Source organism: Solea solea, chromosome 9 (assembly GCF_958295425.1).
Source record: "Solea solea chromosome 9, fSolSol10.1, whole genome shotgun sequence".
Lineage (NCBI taxonomy): Eukaryota > Metazoa > Chordata > Actinopteri > Pleuronectiformes > Soleidae > Solea > Solea solea.
This window is the reverse complement of record NC_081142.1, coordinates 16,804,695-16,827,752: the sequence shown is the minus strand read 5'-3', so window position 1 is coordinate 16,827,752 and position 23,058 is coordinate 16,804,695. Positions and strand designations below refer to the sequence as shown.

General features: G+C 38.3%; 1 protein-coding gene across 2 annotated transcripts in view; it reads left to right on the top strand.

Annotated features, from left to right (window-relative positions):
• The window catches only part of lepr (leptin receptor), a 42,753-nt gene that overhangs the window by 10,250 nt on the left and 9,445 nt on the right, over window positions 1-23,058 (top strand). Inside the window, exons 1-9 of one of the 2 annotated variants that reach the window (XM_058638863.1) lie at window positions 5,085-5,347; window positions 10,136-10,193; window positions 11,997-12,049; window positions 13,938-14,186; window positions 18,506-18,620; window positions 19,211-19,392; window positions 20,968-21,116; window positions 21,907-22,048; window positions 22,896-23,056. In XM_058638863.1, coding sequence (XP_058494846.1) covers window positions 10,180-10,193; window positions 11,997-12,049; window positions 13,938-14,186; window positions 18,506-18,620; window positions 19,211-19,392; window positions 20,968-21,116; window positions 21,907-22,048; window positions 22,896-23,056 — 1,065 coding nt within the window. In that variant the 5' untranslated portion in view covers window positions 5,085-5,347; window positions 10,136-10,179. Of the gene's footprint in view, window positions 1-5,084; window positions 5,348-10,135; window positions 10,194-11,996; window positions 12,050-13,937; window positions 14,187-18,505; window positions 18,621-19,210; window positions 19,393-20,967; window positions 21,117-21,906; window positions 22,049-22,895; window positions 23,057-23,058 lie in introns of those variants that run through there. The other variant, XM_058638864.1, reaches the window with a different exon arrangement.

Genomic DNA, 23,058 nt, shown 5'->3' with positions numbered 1-23,058 from the left:
TGACAAAGCAGGATGACATACTATACCCGAGGACATTTATTTTCCTTTTTCCAACGCTAAATGGTTGATATTGATCAAATCCAACCAAGAGTGGAGTTCAAAGGCTGATAATGCTGACTCCAATACATGTACTCACACATAACAGTTACACATCTTAAAGTGGGATCATGACTGAGATCATGTGATTTTATTGGTGCTTCCCTGTTTGCAAATTGTCTTGTTTGCCACTTTGTGCTTTTATTGACCCATATTAGGGCTGCAGCTAAGGATTATTTTCATAAGCGATTAATCTGTCGATTATTTTCCCGTTTATTCGATTAATCGTTCAGTCCATGGACTGTCAGAAAGTGTCAAAATATTGATAATTCTCTCTCAGACCTGGAAATGAGGATGATGTTCTCAAACGGCTTGTTTTTGTCCACAAACCAAAATGACTCAGTTTGAATGATTTCTTTGTTTATATGGAGCAAGGAAACCAGAAAATATTCACATTAAAGAAGATAAAAAAAAAAACAGAAACTGGTTTGAATCTTTAAAAATCACTTAATCGATTATCTAAATAGTTGACGATTCATTTAGTAATTGATTAATGATCGCGTAATGGTATGTGGCGTTTGCTCATGCTTTATATTATAGATTATTAATCAATTTATCCATTCATTTTGGCCAACAGTTTTAACACTTTACCTGGTGAAAGTAGAATAAAATAGCTACATAAAAAGACAAACAATTAAATAAATTGATAAATATAATGTGACTCCATTCTGTCTTTCGGGCTGAACAAAGCAAGTGTGAGGCATTTTATTCTACATATAAATATGGTAGAGTAAAATGCACACTGAAACATAATAATATGAATAAATAAAGTGTTTTTAGACCACGGAAATATCTTCACTCAAACTTAAAATACCAAAAGGATGATATCATTCCTGTGCCCGCCCCATCACACTGGGATGATGTCATTCAAGAGATGACATCATTCTATGTGGGGTCGTTGGCTGCTGAGATGGTGCGTTTCATTTTTAACCTGATAATGTCTGAGCAGCTTTTTTTTATAAAGACCATAATAACACTTTTGATATAATTCTTGTGATTGATTATAGCAGCTGCAATAATTGCAGTGCCTTAATATTAATGGTTATCTCCTCCTGAAATTATATTTAGCATCCAAAGCTTGATGAGGCATGAAATTGTAATTTAAATATTATTATTCACCAGTTTGCTGATTTGCATCAAACAGTAATATTCTGTATCACCAAGCAAAGGGAACTAAAGATGAATATAACGGTTCTTCTTTTTTACTCCCTGCTGCAGTGGAAGAGTCAGATGCTTGTAATCCCTCACTGTAACTGCAGGCTACAGGGACAGAGTGATGTCAGACTGCTGACAATATTGAGCCAAATTCACACATATATAATGATTAATGGGTTTTAAATGAGAGATAAGTGCAACCATCATGACGCATATGCAGGAGAGTAATTTTCAAACAAGCGTAGGCAAGAACACATTTTGACACATCTTGTTTTGTACACAACATAACGGTTGAAAGCAGCTGCAGGAATTGTCTCACGACTCACAAAAAGAAAAAGTGAGTGCATTTTCACTGTGGCTTTCCCTGATTTTACCCATAACTTCCACATCTCAACGTGGTCTTAGTTCTAACCTCAGCAGCATAATGGCTTTGTGATTAGAGCCATGCAAAACTAAAGGGCCCTGAGTGAAAATCTGGCGCCCAGCCGTGTCCTCCTCTATGTGGATGTAGCACGTCTCTCCCTGTGGTTTTCCTTCCAGATGCTCCAGTTCAGTCTTGTAGGTTATGAACCAGAATGGATCCAATAAATTGCCCATCATATAGGTCTCAATGAGAGTGTGTCTAACATGGGTCTAAAGTCTGAAATGTACAGTATTCTCTGCTAAAAGCTGTGTCCTGATTCCAAATAGTGGGGCTGGGCAATATGGGAAACAAATCTTACCATGATATACATTTTTTTGATATAATTCGATATCAATAGGAGTGACAATACACTGTAAATGCACTCAAAATGTCTGCAGTTTATGACCTGTATTAAATGAACAACATGCTTAAAGTACAGATATTTCATTTCAGATAATACGCGGTTTATTTCTTTGGCTTTTTAATGTTAAATGAAGGATATTGACAATGAAATTGCCTATAAATAGGGTCATATTTTATCTATAACACAAATCACTACTACTTAACTGTTATTAAATGACTTTTTTCACTATAACTGTGTCGATTATAGTATATTTGGCCCAATACATATTTAATTTATAATATTTGGTGTATTTGACAAATGTATTCAGTATAATTAACTAGGAAATGCCATCACAGAAACCTTATCAAGACATGACGATATCCAAAATCCAAGACGTTATCTTGTCCCATGTCACGATATAAATATAATATCGATATATCGCCCAGTCCTACCATATGGTGTTTTATATATTTATATATAGATATATATGTATATATATACATATATATGTATATATATATCGATCTGCACACAAAATGAAGTTGACATACTTCACTGGATTAAAATGCAATATATTGCTAACACTGACCTTTCCTTAGGTAATTGTTTTATAAAATGTAAACACGATAGTACAACCTGCTTAAAATGACCATGTGAAAACCCAACAACGGTGTAATTACTGCACTAAGACTTACTGATGATTTTATGCGTGCACGCATAACAATGCAACCACGCCTTAGCCAAGTTATAGATCTAGTTGTAATCCGGGAAACAAATGTTTAATTAATAGTTTATCCTGCAGGGATCATAGGTGTGACACCATGTCGCTAACCACACAAAACCCGCCACACGTGTGTGCACTCACACTGCGGCTCTGCGAAAACCGTAACGTCAGTATTATGGTTTGTCCATTGAGGGGTTTACTACAATCGAGCGTGTGGTATTGTTCAGTAGAACGACACCTTGGGCTTAATTAGGATTCACACCTGAAGAAAAACCAGCCACAAGCTTGTCAGCTTGATATTCACTTATTAATATTATTATTAATAACATCCACAGTCAGCAACACCTGTGTTCTGTATGTCAGCCTGTTGTGATTATGCCGTGTTACATCTCCTCTTATAATATCTGTGCAAAACCACAGCCATATCCAGGTACAGGGCTGCTGATAACTGGTGGACATTACTGTATCGATCGAAGGAGAGGAGAAACCTGCAAAACACAGGCTAATTTTAATGAGCAAACACAGAAATTAACGATTCTGTCTTTTTTAATTAATTTAGTAAATTAGGTTTATCTGTGCAGTTTTTATTGTTACAAAGGATCAATACTCTCTATTAGTGTTTGCATGTTCTCCCCGTGCATGGGATTTCTCCGGCTTCTCCAGTTTCCTCCCACAGTCCAAAAACATGCAGATTAGGGGGGATTATAGGCACAATTGGACACTCTAAATTGACTGGAGGTGTGAGCGTGAGAGTACCTCGCCTTTTGCCAGCTGGGATTGGCATCAGCACCACCAGAGGATAAAGCAGTAGAAGATGAATGCAAGGCAATGGGAGGATGGAAAAATGGAAGGACAGCAAATGTTTTCAGTTTTTGAATGCAGTCAACCCAAGAAATCGATTGGAAATTGTGCACAATGCAATTGTGGGAAACACTGAGCCTGTTTTCTATATCCTGTCTCCATAAATGGACATCTTTTTCTCTTAACTCTTAACTTTACTTTATGTTTTCATTCATTTTCCAGTGACACAGACTCTGATATCCACCCATGAATAATATACAGCATTCATACAGCATGTTCATGATCTATGGTCTAATTATATATATAGAATATATATAATATGTTTGGACATCAGTCATAAAGAGTGCTCTGTTGTTTCAAATGATGCAACATGGAAATTAAAAGTGTGGCCTGACATTTCAGGCTGTATCGCGGTGGACAATCAGATCATTCATATTTCACATGCAAATCTCTGCAGAAGTCCTAAAATAACATCAGGGACATTTTCCATTCAAATAAGTGATGGCTTCACTGGACTGGTCTGTGTTTGTGTTTGGAAAAGTCGCCTGAATTAGTGGCGTAGCCAAGGATCCACATCTGGAAACTTTGAAAAGGGAGTTGAGTGTTTGCCGAGGCCTTCATCACTTGTGTGTTTGCTCATCTCTCCTTCTGCACAACGCTGGAATAGGTTTAAGTCTTTACAAACACAGCGAGTGTGACAGTTGAAACACTTGAAAGAGCCGGGAGCGCACCACCTTTCACAGCATTGACGTCTACAATGGCCGCCTTTCTTCTACAGAATTAGGGAGTGGAATACAGTGGAACACGACAAGGTTATGGACCATTGAAGAGTTGGTGTCATGTTGCCAGCAGTTTACTATCATACCGGCCAGTTGTTGATAAGCAGCAGTGTCAGTGCCCCAGTTCTACTGAGGAAGGAAAGATAAGGTCACACACAGCACATTTTTATTCAATCCATTGACTTAACTGTTTGTTTATGACAATAAAAGCTTTGGCTTTATCTAACCTTTGTCGTCACATGTTGGCTTGGCCGTCTTACAACAACATAGGGATTTTCACTGTTGGTGTCCTTTATCAGGCCCTTTCCACTGCACGTTTCTTTTTTAGGAAGATGTCATTCTAGCTTTGTCTTATGCCACGAGATGACAAGCACCTAAATGTTTGATTATTTAGCTATAGAATAACCGCAACAGAGTCATGTGCAGAGGTGAAGACTCACTTGTTGACTATTCATGTAGTAATCGATTAATAATCGATTAATTAATCGAGTAATTGTTTCAGCTCTATTGTATATCATCATAAAAAAATAACCCTTTAATGATATTGACAGTAATACATGAACATAATATTGGCTTCTGGGAGGAAGATTGAAAGTAAAAATTAGATGTAGTCAGATGTTAGTTTACCATAATGTCTTTCAAGAAAAAAATAGTTATCATTATTTTTGTTGAACATGGATTTGCGAGGTGTTCTTGAACACACCACACTGGGTTGGCTGCTGATCTGTGACTCTCCCCCCTCCTCTCCCCCCTCCTCTCCTGACTGCTGTCTCTTCTCAGCTGAGCTCTCAGTCTTGTGTTTCTTCGCTGAGAGGTTCAGCTGAGCCTGACGTCAGGGAAACGGCAGCAGCAGCAGCAGAGTGTGTGTGTGAGAGAAAATGGAAAGTGTGGGAAATCCTCCACAGGACACTCGTGTTGTCTCAGTCATGGACAACTCGCTGTGACAGACTCTTCTCCTCTCAGGATTTAAACTCGGCTCACGTGTAAAACCTCTGACTCGGACGAACCTGAGAAACCTGAACGCGAATTCAACGGCAACAGACGACGTAAGAACACTTTAGTCTCGTTATCATTACTCTCGCTCTCTCTTCTCTGACTTTGAATGTTGAGTATGACATTTTTCACGAATACGTGTGGAATCACTCACTTCGGTTAAACTTTCATTTGTGTGTGTTTTGCTGTCGAGCCGTTATTTAACCGCGTTTACCGTTCACATTTGCTGTGGTTTTTTTTACCTGCGTGTCAGACGCACGCGCTATGGCCAAAAACGTTATCACGATTAAAAAAACGTAAAGTATCGCGATACATGTTCGATTAGTATTGATAAAGATTTGCTCATGAGTGAAAGTTGAAGAAACCAGTTAATTGAGGTGTACATTTTAGATTTACATCAGTTACATGTTTTTTTCTGTGCTTGTCTCAAAGTGTGTTTACGTAATGTGTTAACTTGCAATTACATTGCATTTATTTATTTAACCTTTATTTAACCATGTTGGTCCCATTGAGGTCAGAAGATCTCCTTTGCAAGGGACACCTGGCCAAGAGGGCAGCAACAGCAGCATTATTACATTAAAAAATCAACAAACAACACAGATGGAATTAAAGTTACATAAAACACTTACAGACACAGTCAAGGTAGACCGAAACGATTTCACCAGAGCTTTTAAACTCATTCAGTGTAATGAGGGCTTGAATTTTGAAAGTTCAGATTGTAATTTGGGGAGGAGACATTGCAAGACACATTGTGACTTCCATGTTTCCTTGTTTAAAGACAGGACAAATAGTAAGGAATAAAACCCAGAATGGTTTTGTAAATAAAAACACACTGTTAAATATTCATATATGGCAAGTTTGCATTTACCTTTCACACATATTTATCTTTTTTCATGTGTTTTTGAAGGCAAACATCCACCTCTACCACCACTACTACTACCGACATTATATACTAGTCTTTATTTTATTTCTATCATGAGGAAGTAGCCACTTTTTTACAAATCAGTGTATGTGACATAAATGTGTTGCTAGAGTCAGAAAAACAGAAGGACTTGTTGCTGCTGTGGCAGACGGTGATGTGGGAACAAGTCTCAGCACCTTCATGCATGTTCAGTGTCTCAGGGCTGGCAATACTGGGTGAGTCAGACCTGGATGAATATTTGGCTGAGGTGGAGTCTGACTTTCATAGGAAGACGGGGCAGAGCTCGTCATGCATGCATGTGGAAAATACTTTCACAATGTTGTCTTAATCCAGGCGAGGTGATAACATTTTCTTTTTTGTTTCTTTACAAAGTAGAGAATGGAGACAGGGGCTCTGGCACACAGCAGCACTCACTGATGAATTTAGATGAACCAACACCTCTGTTCCTTAAATGAGTCATGAGTTGCTCAGTGTGCAGCTGAGGTAACGAGCATCAAAGTTTGAACATCTCAGCTGTCTGGTGCATTAGTAAAAGTAACACAGTAAAAGGCTGGTGGACAAAGACTGAATGTATCTGCCTGTGAATGTGTGATATACATTTTTTTTATAATTTTTTTTTTTAAATGATGAACTAAATAACATCCTCCCATTGAACCCCTTTCCTCTGCTCATTCAGCCCCTGCTCACCCTGTTGTTTTTATTACATCCTGGTGGTTGGTCTCACATCCTTGTTAAGCTTGTCCTTCATGTACTCGGCCGACTCATTACAGTTTTGTTAGATAGAATCAGTTTACCCTGATACTAGGCAAACATGAGCAGCACATCTAACTGACAAATCAGTTATCAAAACAGCTTGCAAATGATCAGTACATTAACAGTGTTATAAACGATGAACTGATTATTCAGCTATGGGCAGGGTTTTATCGATATAACACAAGCAACACATGTTATTATTAAATATGCTTGTGCAACGTGACCAGATGTTAGTTGTGTGGTAAACTAACATCTGACTGCATTTAATTTAACTTTAAAACCCAATGTTATGTTAAAAATACTTCATGCAGCACTGTCAATGTCATTAGAAGGCTATTATTAGTTTCCACCAACATGCAATGGTGATTTCTAATATTATTGACAAAAATGACAACAAGTAATTTGACGTATTAGACGTCTGCAATCACATTACTTCTTAACTGAGACCCACGTTTGAGACATCTAATTGACCTCAAGATATTGCAACTTTCAGTTTTAACTAGTCAGAATTAAACTGCAGACAATCTGGGTTGTATTAAACTGGCAAAAACAAGTAGTTAAAATTTACTGCTCAAAATGTAATTATAGATGTTGAAAGGTGTATTTCTGGGGAATGTTGAGATAGTCCAGGTAAAAAATGACTATTTTAAATGATGTTAATCTCTGAAATATTAATTAAGAAAAGTCATACTTGCCATAAGTCTGCTGACTGTGTCTCTGTGTGCAGAGCTGCAGTCATGGATGTGTCACACTGTGTCCTTGGCTCAGTGCTTTGTTGAAGCTATCATGCACTCAGTGTCTTGACCACTGCTGCTTTCTCTTTTAGAGATGATGATTGAAAGGTTTTCCCAAACAGCAACCAATAAACCCTGCATGTGCGACTTTGAATTAACATTTAATGACAATTAAACACATTGTCTTCAACGTTCAAGCTCAAAACTCTCAAGCCAACACAATCAGTGAACACCTGTGTGTGTTGGTCAGTCATAGCATCTGTCATAAACATGACCCGATCCAGGCACAGCACAATTTTCACAGTTATAGTTTCAAAAATCACATTTATAGGGTTATTTTCATAAAGAAAGACCTATAAGCTCACCGGTTCTCTTGAGCTGGATTTTGCCTATGAGTTGCTGATGGTTGCACACCTAATATACACTATGGTATTATATACATTCGTTGGATTGTATTGCCTATATTGTGACAGCTGTCCTATTAATATCTCTTATTACGCCAGACCAGTGTTGGCAGTGTTGTTGCAAATCAGTTTTTTAATTTTTCTTTTAAAACTGTACCATGTTACATTACAGAAGGACTCGTCTGGTTAATTAAAGTATGAGCTAAATTGATTTTATTTATTTTTTTAAATCCTGTGTACAGTATCTCTGTCTAACATGCAAATGAAAGTGGTTGCATGCTAAGATTAAAACGGAAATCTGCCTTTAACAGTAACTCTTGGAACAATTATGTATACAGTTAAATCTTCAAAGTGAAGTTACTGGTAAATATAGATGAAATATTAAAACACAAGTTTAAATAATATGATCTTTGACACCATGGACATGGTATGAGCTGCAAAGCATAATTTCTCTACAGACACTGACTTCTTTAAACACATTCAGAGGCATTTTATGGACGGTCAAAAAGTTGTTTTATGTCACCTGTTTGAGGAGTTCAGATTAAGGATCTTGTTGTATGGCCTGTATACTTCTGCACTTTATTATCTCTCTCTTTTTTTACTCTTTTAATTACCTTCCTTTAACATTTATAATCCTTTGTGAGTTTTATATCTGAAATTATTAGTAATGCAAAGTGCACTTGCGCAAACGTGTTGCCTGCGATACGCTCGGTGTTGCAGTTTCTATTAATACAGAAATTGAAACCTCGTTATTAAAACACAGAACTGCTACATGACAGCTCATTACTTCTCTTATAGGGAATAATACTGATGTTTATCATTCAACAGGTAGGTTTTTTTTTACACACACCTGAAGGTGATGGCAGATGTGCACTTCCCTGTTCACATTATACAGGATGACAGGTTGTCACACATTGACAACTTTTACCTTATTAAACACACACACACACACACACACACACACACACACACACACACACACACACACAGGTTTGCACAGCTATTCTTTTTAGGACACACAACTTCACTGGTTCATCGGAAATCAGGCTCTCATTAGGACCAGGTTTTGGTCTCCATGACTACTAGACCTGACAAGGTCGGTAGCTGATGCCAGTGAAGGTCCGATAGAGGTCACGAATGCAAGTAAACACACACACACTGAACATATGGTTCCCCACACACACAGACACACAGACATTTTATCCCTGCTGTTGTTTTTCCACTGCATCCACTCACCGTGTGTTTGTCCTGGTCTAGCATATCAATGAATTAATAGATGTCGCTGTTATTCATTAATTGCCTTTCAGGTTTTGATTGGTAACACAACACAACAACAACAAGGAGTAAAGTGCAGGGAACATACTTGACTAGAAGGGATGTAATGATAACAAAAGCTCTAAAATAACACAGCATTTACGATATTTGTTGTAGTTTTATGATCATGGTATAGTTGGTGAAGTCCACCCATCCGTTTTCTCCTTTATCTTTTTAATTGAAGACAGATTTAAAAGTCACTGGAGCTTTCACAGTTTCAGAATTCTCTATGAACCAGTATCTGATATGTATCAGTGCTTGGGCCAGTGTATATATGTTTTTCCCCGTGCCCAACAGAGCTCATTTAGTTTGTTCTGTAGTGAAATTAACATTATATAACATTTTATAGTCATGTTGCAGCAGATATTCTTCAATGTGCCTGCCTATTCACAGCCTACTGTTTTAATCATTAGTTATAGTCAGGGGTTCCTAGTGTGTAAAAGTCAAAATATTGTTATTGAATGAACAGTAGCTTTGATATACTGAAACACCACTTGAAACATTGACTCTTCAGTCCATCTGGTTTCATCTTTGCCAGGAAAATTCAGCATATCTTTCACCGTAATGTATTACAATCATCAGGTCACAGATATTTATTCAGTTACTTATTCCTCTAATCTCTGGCTCGCAGCACCGTTTCATATCAGTGTAATCAGTGTTTCATCAGTTTAACCCTCTCACAAGCGTCTCTGTTTCTCCTCACTCTCTCCTCAGCGAGTCTCACCCTGACTGAAGCGCAGCGGGGCCATGCTCACACAATGACCAGGACCATGTAAGTGTTGCAGCACGTTTGTTAGTGAGGTGGCATAGTCAAATTGAATTCATTAGCAGTGAAAGCACGGATGTTTGGATTGAGCGTGATGGGGGGTTTTCTCCCTCCTGCTGATGAAGCCCTCAGTCTGAGTCTAAAATGGTTTGTGTCTTGGGTTTGGGGTTGGTGAAAAAAAAGTAACACTAACATAATCTCACCTCCAGGGGAATCCAAACCCAACATACAATCATAGATCATGCATTGAATTTGCCATCCATCCATTGTCTACTGCCTCCACATGACGGTGGTCACAAGGGAACTGGAGCCAATGGACAAAAGTCCATCGCAGGGTCAACATATAGACACACCACTCACTCTCACATTCACACTTATGCTCAATTTAAAGTGTCCGATTATCCTAATCCTAATTTCCCCAACCAAACCTAATTTTGCATGTTTTTTTGGACGGCTGGACTACCTGGAGACAACCCATGTACAAATGGGGAGAACATGCATCCAAAAATAGATGGCGATAAAAAGTCGAATGCAAAGTTTGCAAATCACAGCTCGACTACAAACATGGCATATCCAATAAAAAAAACGGTAAGCAATCTTGTCTGGGTTATGTTGCTCCGTCCGTTTTGAGTACATGAACATATCAGAATTGGCATATTTCATGTTTTAGTCTAATAATCATTGATTCGTTTTATAACTGCAGGCGCACTCGCCCGCAACAATGGCAGTGGTTTATTTGTGCCAAAAAATCTAAATATATTTCTCAACAGTTTATATCGTGCTGATATCACTAGTTGACATGGTATATTTTCAGAAATCATGCGCTATGATATTGCGCAGATGCATGTGATGTAAAACGATTTCAATGCCGTCATATATATGCCGTCATATATGCACAGAGCAGATTCTGCAGGATCTTGTGGATTATTTTTGTTTATTTTTAGTCTCTAGTCCTAAAAGTCTCTTCGATTTCTGCACACGCACAGATTTTTGCAATTTAAAAAACAGTGTTAATCGGAAGATGAACGCTCGATGTGTATTTAATGTCACAATAACATTAAACTGTTCAGAACAATCACCAGTGCCTGAACAATCACTAGGTGTGATTAAGAGCAGGTGAAGGACAAAGGCGAAGTTGATCTATAAGTTTAATAAAGCAGGTGTTTATTTTTTTTAATATTTATTCCATTTACTTTTATTTAACCAGGTTAAAGTCCCATTGAGTTTTATAAAGTATTTTTCAAAAAGGCAATGAAACTAAAGAATCCACACCTTGTGTTTTGCAGACACATAAAAATCAATAACTTCTTTTATAGCACTGTAGATATTTTCCTGGTGTTGTCACATGAGCTAATTTCTAGACTGGGAGATGAATTATGATGAACACAGTACACGTCTGAGTGTCAGCAGACAAGGAAACGTCTGTCTTTTGGAGCACTGGAAACTGCAGGCCAACGTCTTGTGTCATCATGCCTCACATGAACGACTCTGCATCTCATGAGTCATTAGATTACATCTGTAGAGAAGTTTTTCCGCTGCACTGTGTGTCTGTGTTACTCTTACCTGTTTCCCAGCATGGCGCTCCATGTGTACACCTCTCATTACTTAGCCATTAGACCCGTTCTTTTGCAAACATTTCAGACTCCATTTAGGCCACATTAAATCAATGATGACTTGTGCTGCATCATTTTATGTTAGCTTTTTCTTTTTTTGTACAGTCCGTGTTTCTCTTATCACCCTGCTAGTTTGAACTTTTCCTCTGTGGATCCTACATTACTCATTACTCATTCTCTCTGCATCTCTCCACAGGGTTTCGTCTGCAATGTTGCCGATCCTGATGCACATTTTCCTGGTATCCCGTGGTAAGTTCGATCTCCTATGTGATTGTGCATATACAGTTCAGCTGTATCTTGGATATTTGGACTTCCAGGGACAAACATGCATATATTAAACTCACAAATAAGTTATTATGCAAGTAAAGAGACAGCAAAAAACTTTTAAGTGGTCTAAATTGAAAACTGGTGTCTTTGTTTACTATCAGTTTCTCTCTAGCATTGGTTTTTCTCATTCCACAATCAGTCCGTAGTTTTTATAACAGCAGAGATAAACTCCAGCAATATCAGCGTCTCTGCTGCCACCTTTGTGTTAAATTTCCACCTCCAGTACATATGTAATTAACAGCAGAGTGATGCTGTCTGTGATAATATCTTTCTTCACACACAAAGATTGCTTCACACTAGCTACTGTTTGTGTTTGTCAAAAATTATTTCCTCAGGATTTGTTTTACTTTGTTTTACTTTCATCAAAATTACTCTCACAAAAAACTTATACTTTTTCCTCCCATAAAGACATAAAGATAACATTTATATTTCTGCTACAATTCGCAAAGCAATTCACATCAAATATGACCCAGCAATGCCAAACGTGAAATGATTCATCACACTTTTATGTCTTCTCGTTTAGACTACCGTAACTGTCTTTTTTACTTGTTTTAATGAGGAAGAGCTCGACCATCTCCAGGCTGTTCAGGCGGTTACTGCTCGGCTTTTAACTAACTAACTAACACATCAAACCAGTTTTATCTTGCCTCCACTTGTTACCCTTTCATTTTTGAGTACATTTTAAAATTCTGGTCCTTACTTTTAGAGCTTTACTTTACAAGCTCCCTCTTACATCTCTGACCTGATACTACCTCACACGCACCCTGAGGTCTTCAGGTCAGAGGCTGTTAGTTGTTCCCAAAACAAACTTTGGGACCAGAGAGGATCGAGCCTTTCAGGCAGTGGAACGCGCTGCCTCCGTCTTTACGTTGTTTAAATTGTGTGGATTCATTTAAAAAGCAGCTAAAGACTCTTTTATTCAAGCAGACTTTTAGTTAGACAAGGGTTTTTATGGCTTTGAGTTTGTGTTTTGTGTCTATGTTTTTATCCATTCTTTTAATATTTATTGTAAAGCGCTTTGTGAAAGGTGCTATATAAAAAGAACTTAACTTAATTACTAGATATATGTAAAATATGCTTCACAGAAAGCTTTATTGTAAAATGTATGCCACATAGCTTCACTTACTGAATGTAACAAGATGTCACAGTTCTCGTGACTTTTTTGATGGACAAGTCTTGAAAATCAGTGTTGCCATTTTGTCAGATATTGGTTGTAGTTTCAACCTGGAGGTGCCATTTTCCCATTGAGCTGTAGAATTGCTGAATTTTGAAGAAATTGCAGGTCACAGTGTGTAAGTCTATAAATGACCTCCTGCTGCACTGCACACCATGGCTCCATACTAGTGTTGACACCCAAGTCCTTCAGATTTATTGTGTTACATTTGGCATATTTCCCTTGAGTATGGTTCATTTCATTGCAGCTACCAACAGGGTCTCCGTGTTCTTCTCATGGTATTTTTCTGTTTCATTATGAACTGGCGGCCTGTCCGCGTTGTTTTCCCCCCTTTCGGCCAATGTCAGCTGGGATTCCCCCCGCCCCCGCGGCCCTCATGTGGAGGTTAAAGAGGTAGACAATGAATGCAATTGAGTTTTCTTTGTTTGGAATATAACAAAGGTTCAAAATATATCGATGTCTTAATGCACCGTGCAAACACCAAGTTTGGGACAAAACACATCATTTAAAGCATGTTTCTTCAAATTTTATATACCCTCCATATCTCCATAACAAACACGCTATATTAATGTTTTTTCTTTGTTCTGTCAAATTATGTCTAACTTTTCTTCACTTGTTTTCCCTCTTTGTGAACAGGTGTTTGGTGTTTGGAGCCAGAGGACGGAGACTCTCTTCTGGCAGGTGTCCTGGACTTACCATGGCAGGATGAGCTGTGCTGTGATTCACATACAACCCACTTTAATGTGGAGGGAGGCGGCGCGCACACACCGGGGACCAACGGCTCTGAATCAGTCCTCCCACACCAACCCCACTGCAGCTTCAAGAGCTTGACATCCGAGTCACGTCCTCATGAGCCCTTTGGCCACAGCAGTTCATTCAACACTGGTATGAAAAAATGCTTCTTGACTAACGGTTGATTTATCTATCAGTCTTTTTAGTGCTATTCCATGGGTTTGATGTTTGATCAGGGCTTGTCAGGGCTCTGTCAGTCTTGGCTGAGTTGCCGAGAAGGATTTGTTGACTGCTTTTCCACAGTTGTCTTGCAATCAACTCAGTGACAACATTCTGGAGGCATATTCACATTATCCAAAGATTTTATTTGAAATTGACTTTTTAAAAACACACAGAAATGGTCCTTAAATTCCAGATCTTTACATACACACAAACTGTCATATACACTCACATTTTAATCATATCATATCATATCATACTTAGTGCATCACCATTTGATAATATATCCATTAAAGGGTCTGTGGTGATTGGGACCAAGCTGAAGGCTTTCACGCTTCAGAGCAACAACTATCTGAATTCTCAGAAGTCCAGACACTGGTGGGGATGGTTGGTGACCTGATAAGATGAAGGATTAAGAATAATGGATCACTTGAGGCAGCAAAGATGGTGGTGGGGGTGATGTTGAGCTAGACGTCGTGTATGACAGCAGAGCAGGAGTACAAAGGCAGAAAGACAACATTTTTTGAAAGGCAAGGCTGATCACATCATTGATACCTTGGAAAATGACAGCTAGAAGTTCAGAAGATCATATAGCACACTTAAAAACAAGCCCCGCTGCCCCAAAATGCTTTATGTGCTTAAATGAAGTTAAAAGGAGCAATAAAATACAATAAGTCACCAAATAATAATCAGTAAAACACATCCAGGAGCAATTATCGACTTCAGTGCTCTGACTGGAGCATGAAGGTGCAACAAGTCAGTCAAATAAGGTGGGGGGTATTTTGCAATGACTTAAAAACAAGCAATATAATACCTAATAAACAGTGTAGTGAAGGCAGAATAGGGGATGATGTGATCACGTCGTTGTCTCTTCCCCATCAGCATACGTTCTCCTGCGTTTTGGACCAGCTGAAGAGGGTGAAGAGACAACTCATCTACCCCAAAGTGTAAAGCATTGCAGTAATCCAGTCATGATGTGACGAACATATGAAGTACTTAGAGTGGGAAGGTGTTAGAGGAGATGAAACTGGAAAGTATGAAAACAAAATTAAGATCAAAGCGGGCGACAGAGTAATCCTCTTGGCGGATTTTACAGCAGACCTTCACTGAATCCAAATTTTATCCCTTAGTGATCTCTGCTCGGGGGGGGAACCTCGGCATAATATTTACTAGAAAGATCGAAATGACACACTTGTGAACCATGGTTACAACAGTGCGTCTGTTTGATGTGGCTCGTGCTTATTAGAACAAATAAACAAAATGATGCTGTGTGTGTCACAGAGTCATGATTTGCCCGCGGCTGCATCGCTCATCAATGACAAAGCTGCCCCCTAAAGATCAACTCGACTGGCTCGTTACACTTCAGTGGATTTTCACCTAATGTCCCTCACTGTCTCCCATCAGCGGGCTTGTGACCACATCATACAGTGTGGTCGATGGGGATTCCCTGCTCCTTTTATTAGTCATGATGAAATCAAACCAGCTGCTCTTCCATTGTTAATGTAAGGTTAGAATGCAATACTTAAAGTTCAGGTTAGAATGCAATAATTAAAAAGTTAAGGTCATCATTTTTTATCTGAATCCAGAGGTCTTAAAATGATCTGCACCATACTCTGGTGGATGTGGAATAAGGCGGAGGCAGAGGTGTCAAACTGGCAGCTGGCAGGCTACATGAGGGATTTTTTCAATAACTGAAACAAATTTCTCATATTTTTCAGCTTTAAAATGTGATCATCTTCGAGTTACTTTGCTCCATATAACAAAGAAATTGTTAAAACTGAACATTTCTTGGTTTGTGGACAAAACAAAGACGTTTGAGAAAATCATCATGTCCATGTTTGAGAAACACTGATCAACATTTTTCAACATTTTCTTGCAGTCCGAGCAAGTAATCAATTAATCAAATTTAATAAAAGTAATAATGAGACTAGTCGAGTATTTTCTCGATCAATCGAGTAATTGTTTGGTCAGTCAATGTTTTTATTGTGAAGTTACACATCATTCCACGTTAAAACATACACTTTGAAATTCTGTGGGATATTGTCGTGGATAGTTCACTTGCCTTTTGGGATTACATAATCCCAAAAGGTAATCCCCTGATGACTAACATGTAGGTGTGTTTGGCCTTGCGGAGGTAAGTGTTCTACAGAGTGCCATTCCATTGTAACTAGAAGAATAATCCCTTACTATTGTCTACGTGGAAGTAAATATGGACGTCAGGCACAAGTCAGAGGGCTGAGGAAGATTTGTTCTGTCATATTGATCTTTGAGGCGGCGTGATGCATTCAGATCAATGATGCCAGACCTACTTGCTTAATGTCTGTGCAGGGGTAATTAAGCATAGGCACTAAAGCCTAGCACTGTGCCTCCTGATTGCTTTATGAGGCATTTTGTCACTCAAGATTGTTATTCAACTTGATTTTTACACACGCATCAAGGGCCGCAGGGTATATTAAGACTTTCTCACACGTCATTTCCCTCCCCGTGCTCGCATCATAGTCATACGTTCTCCTTCACATCTTTTTGTTGATATCGGCACCAAAAATGTTCCCCGAGACAAGTCGGATTTGGATTAATGATTGCAGAGAGACTTGACGGAACAACAAACATGATTATCTCAGGGTTATTAAACCAAAGAAGGAATATTTATGGAGTAATTAGGAATTTTAATATGAAGAACTGAATTGCGGAATATTTTAAGGCTTTTTTTTTTTTTTTATCAAGTTGTAGACTCAGTGTATTATTTAACCATGTCTTGCCACTTCTTTCTGTGAACACCTCAGGATGTTATCAAGCACACCATCATAAAATCCCCCCTTCAGTACTCCACGACACTCAGTCAGACATGCCTGAATACTTATTAGGAAATGTAATTCACAAAGTGCAATGGCACCAATGTGAAAATAAAAAAGACTATTGCCACATGCTGATAACTGAAGTACATTTCATGTTGCTGCTCTTTACACGGATAAATATTTTATTTTATATCAGATGAAACACACACACTGTGAAGGCATTATGTGCCTGTAGTTTGTTGACTATGGGGATGAATTGCATTTCTAACCTGAACTGTTGATTTCTAGAGCAATTTTGAAACATGTTAGTGTTTTAATGCAACTGCACTGGCTACATTACTAGGGCATGTGCTTGACTTGCAAGGTGAGGTGAAAGACTTTGAACCCCCCCCACTATACTTTGGCCTGTGTCCACATGTGTCCTCAGTGAGTCCCTGTGGCCCGAAAAAATCATTTTACCAAATGAAGGAGCTTGTTTTTCTTTGGTACAAGGCTGTTATGCTTCAAATTACATCTGTTTGCTTTGAGAAATGTGCAACCGACTGATACTAAGGGTATGATAAGATAAGATATTATCTTGTGTTCACAAGGTACTTAAAAAAAACTACTTTTAGCAGCTCTGTAGTCGACATTACTGATTGTCTACAACTTTTCCTCACCCTCTTAGAGATAGACTGAATTGAATACTGACTTCAGTATCTATCTATAGTTCTGTTTATTGTGAAAAATAAAAATTGCACTTAACCAAGGAATTCCTAAAAAAAAATCACTCAGGGATGTACAGGTCTGTGCAAAAGTCCTAGGGCACCATTAGATTTGTTGTTTTAGTAATACTCTTATAACCACAGAGTACAGTTATTTCTCAATCACTCTATTGGAATCCATCCAGGAAACACAGGAAACATATGCAATTTAAAAAAAACAAACAAAAAAACAAAACAACTTATACAGGTTTTAGCTGCAACCAAATCTACCCTAGGATACAAATAAAGTTACCTTACCTTACCTTACCTTAAATTATCTAGTACAGTGGTCAGCAAATGGTGGCCCTTGGGCCAAAACTGGCCCGCCAGCATTGATAACCGGCCCGTAGATGAATTCAAAAATCAGATTCAGTTTTTTTTCATGCAAAATTTAGCCTTTTATTCAGAAAAAAAAAACCAAGACAAACTGAGTCAAAGGGCAGTTTGAAGACACTAACAGTAACAGTCTGTGGCAAATTCAAGTTACTTTTTTTAAACCAACACATCTCTTAAATTTACCACTTTTGTACAATAGAACAAAGGATGGTCGAGCAGGTATGATGTTTTGACCCAGTATTCAACTTCTGAGAAAAATTAGCGTGACCCTGGCTGACATATATCTCAGAATAGCGAAGACAGGCTTCTTTCTCAGAAACCTTTTTTATCATGGTTTCACATATCTCAGACACCACTAACATGTGTCATTTCTTGTCAGGCATCTGTTTGGACATACTGTGCAGAATTGATGAAACCTGGGAGAAATTAACTTGTGACGTCAAGTCTCATGGCCAAACCTCGGTCTCTTTGGACGGTTTGAAGTTACAGCGTCTGTGAGTATGAACCTGCTCGCTCCTGTGACAGTAATTCATTCCTGTTTTGTTTTGCCAGTGTCGTTTCCTATTAATTGTTTTCACCGCACACTCCTTCATGCTAATGAGGGAGTAGTTGTTTGAGAAGTAGCAGGATATGGTCAGACAGGTCTTGCAATATGATTCCTAAATGGTCAGATTAATCATTTTTGGATCTTAAATGTAAATTTTACGAAAAAAAAAAACAAGCATATAAAAGTCTTTTCACTGTTTTTTGAATCACATTTTTGTATCTAAAGCAAGAAATGCTGTATGTATTGTCACACATTGTGTCTTTAGAAAATAATTGCGGTGTCTTTCAAATTGGATCTTGTACTTAATTGTGTTTTGATTTTGAGCGGCTAATAAATCTTCCCTGAGTTAATGAAGAATAATAAAACATTTGCAGAGATGTAGACCAGCCACACACTCTGCTACTAGGTCATTCATTAGGAATGCTGCTTCTCAAGTAGCTCCATTAGTTTCTCACCGATGTTTATTTCTCTAACTCCAACTTTTTGCGATGTTCAGTAGGAAAGCATTGTGACTAAATTGTCTCTGTCCATTTCCAGGTCACAGACAGAGGATCCACATGAAAGCGCTGTGTCTGATAATCCCATCGTCTGTGAGGCAGAGGATTCCTTTGTTTGTTCTGTCCCTCTTTACACTTCAGCAAGCTATATCACCGTGGTAACCATCGGCATCTCCAGTGCCACATCCCTGCCGGTTCACCTCAGAATTCCTCCCAGACCCGGTACGACATTTTGGATTTAGTTTTTGTCATACTGTCGTATCTTAGTAATGTAGGTTTCCTTCCTATATTGCAAGATATGAATTGATACATAACTACTTAATTGTTGTATAGTTGTCATATTTATCATTTACGTGACATTGAAATATTCATTACCTATTTGTTAATTTGATTTATAGACATTCAATCACTCTGGTATTGCCAAGTCACTGCTATGAGCAATCTCTCTTTTGTAATGATTACTTACTGAAAGTCTTGAAAAAACAAAAAGTTCCAAGCATTCAGGGGTTTTTTATCTCTCCCAAATTATTTCAGTCACTAGCGTTAACACATGCCAAGAATAAACTGAGCCATGAATGAAGCTGCAGCATTTACCATGGGCAAGCTTCAGAGAGATTAATGTGGACAGATTAGTCTGATTCACCTGTGATTGGAAGACATGACTGGGATATAAGTGTGTTTAGACAAAGACGTTCAGTGGAGTGTGTCTGGCTTGACTGTGATTTCCAGTTCTCACCGTCTCAGTTACAATGTCCCGTGTGTGTCTCCCGTTGATTTGCACGTGACACGAAGAGGCGGACAGTTAGTTCATATGTCGCTTTCTTGAACTGCCATTGTGTGCCGTGTAGCTGAATGGTGACTTGATGAGAGCAGTGATTTGAGATTATATTTGGAAAAAGATGTTGCATCAACTCAGTTTTTGGAAATTAGACTTTCAGACAGAATGTAGAAAAAAAAATCTTCTTGTCCCTAATGTAGTCTGGAAAATAAATGGTTGAGCTATTAGTCATAGTGTTGAGTAACCGTTCCTCTCTCCCAGTCTTTGTGGTTTCATCACACTCGAGTATCTCTGGCTCTGTTTGTCACTGTAGCTCATGGTAATTGCACCTATAAGACTCTGAAATCCACCTGACACGGACACTAAGTCTCATGATAAATCCTGTACACATGGTTTATGCAATATGAAAATCCCCAGCTGCATTATTTGGTCTTAAATTGTTCTAATTGACGTGACATTTCTGTAGATTAGCTTCATATATGTGTATGTAAAAACCAAAAGGTGAAATGAATTAGCCACTTATGGCAAGCTTGCAAAGAAATGTAATCACTACTGTCTATATTTCTTTCTTTACACACATTGTGACTCTTTCATTCATTAAATATCGATCATTCTGGTATGATGACTTTAAAGAGTATTGATCACTGCCGTGCTTAAGATGTGCTTAATTATATCAAATGACACCTTTTTAGCGGTAGTTCTGCTACATCATATGTTATCATATGAAGAAAGTTAATTACTTACCCAGGTATATGATGTATGACCTCAAAGCTGTAGACAGGATTTAGATTCAATATAGGCGGATGCTCAAATTAGAAAACATAGTCTGTTTGAGTTTATTTACTTATTTTAATAATGCAAATGGATTCGGTAACCTTTTGGAAATGGAAACTGCAATTAGAGTAGGATTAAGGTAATATTGTGACTTGATTTGTCTTGTGTCGAGTGTGTTGACTTGACTTGCTTCTTCTCTTGAGACAAGAGTTCTTTATCTACAGTTATGTGCTTTATCTTTACAGTAAAACCGAAGCCTCCAGTCAACCTTTCGCACATTCAGACCATCGATGCGGAACTAATTTTACTGTGGGATGACCCTGCAGACTGTGACGCTGGACCACTGAGATATGAAGTCCGATACACCTTTAACAGCACTCATCCAGCCTGGCAGGTAAATACTCACCTGTGTATATACATAAGGGATCTAGGGTTGGTTGCATATGCATAATATTTTAATTTGCCGATTGGTACGATGAACTACCTCAGGCAAATCTGTCATGATTTGAGGTACATTATGGCCTAATTATGGCAATTATGGTGATATGGATCTAGATTCATTATTTTTTTTTTTTTAGCATTAGCGTCCTCCAGATATATACTGTATGTGTATTATTATCATCCCATATCTCATCCTCTACAAAGCACTAATACTTTTTTATTCCTTTATAGTAAAATGTTCAATAAATGAAAAAAAACAACAGCAGTACAGCTCTTTCCAGGCCTGCAGCACACCTAACATAATATGAGCACTCAGTTTTCAACCTGACACTTTTTTTGTGTGTATGTTAATCCTTTAACATTTTACACCTGAAAATGTCTTCCATTAGTTAGTTATTATGTTGCCATAGAGCCAGAAGGGTTTTTAGGGTGAGCCACATCTAAAAAGACTCAGTGAAAAATGGCATTAAAATAGATATTTTACCTTATTAAAATTAACAAAACACATGATCTGTGGGTTAGTTTGTGTGTTGTACTAACACTTTAGTTACAGCAAACATAAGGTCGGTTTCCATTAAGATGCATCATAAAGTTTCTGAATTTCATGTTTCCATTTGGACACAAATCAAAAATGTGGGTTGATGGAAACCCACCCACAGTCATGGCTCAGTGACAGATTTTGATTGAGTCACAGTTCTCTGATAAAAACACTCTGTCTTTGCTGTGCTTTCCTCTGTCTCCAGGTGGTGTCTGCACCTGCAGAGCCCAGACAGTCTCTGGATCTGAAGCCCAGGCTCAACTACACCGTCCAGGTCCGCTGCTCCGGGCTGGAGGAGCCTCCGCTGTGGAGCGACTGGAGTGAGAGTCACCACATCTACCTAAACAGTGAGAACCACTCCTGCTCAGCTATTTACACAGAGACAGACACATAAACAAGGACAAGCTGCAAGCTCTGAAATGTCTATGTGTCTTTCTTCCTGTACACATTGTTTGAATTTTCCTGCAGAATCAGCAGGTGATCTGAGGGCCTGGAGTTGGTTGAGGGGGTTCCTTAAATAGACCTTTAGACGTATATCACTCCATCACTAGAATATCTTAATAATGGAGATGTGTAGTTCTCAGATGATTAAGTTTAATTTATTAATTGATTGATATTTATTTATTTGAGCTCATTTTCAATTAACAAAAATGAATATGAAGACAAAAGAACATGTACATTCTCAGTGGTAAATCCCAACAAAAACAACAATAACAACAAACTACTGTTCTCAGCCACTGTGTGAAGAGCAGAAACCCGTTTTTGCTTTACAGGGTGTGTAAAATCCTAATCATATTCTGCAGTTATATATTTCTTATACAGTAATGAATCTGGTTATATAAGACCGGCATATTCTTTTTCTATTTTTTTTTCATTACAACTTCAAAGCTCGAAGAGTGATGAAACAGCATGTTGTTTTCAAGTTTCCCCTTGTTGAGAGCCAATTTCCTTTCCCTTTTTGTTGCCAGAGAAGTTGACCTCACTCTGTCAGTAGTCTGACAAACTACAAATACAGTGAGGAATATGAAGCCATGAGGCAGACAACAGCATTCAAAATCCCTGTGGGTGGTCGAGAGTGACTCAGCCGTTTTGCTTGATTGAATAATCTTTCTTTTAATCCTCTTTATTTCTATCACTAAACTTTGTTCATGGCTACAAAAACAAATAAAAACAAAACTTATTTTTTGTGTACAGTTGTGAGCTACATCCCTGACAAAGTCGTGGCACGGCCGGGCGAGAATGTAACAGTCTACTGTGTGTTCAACGACCACAGCTTTAATGCCAGCATGGCATTATGGGTGCTCAACTGGGACCAGCAGCTTCACCACAGCCAGTACCACCCAGTCAACCAGTGGGT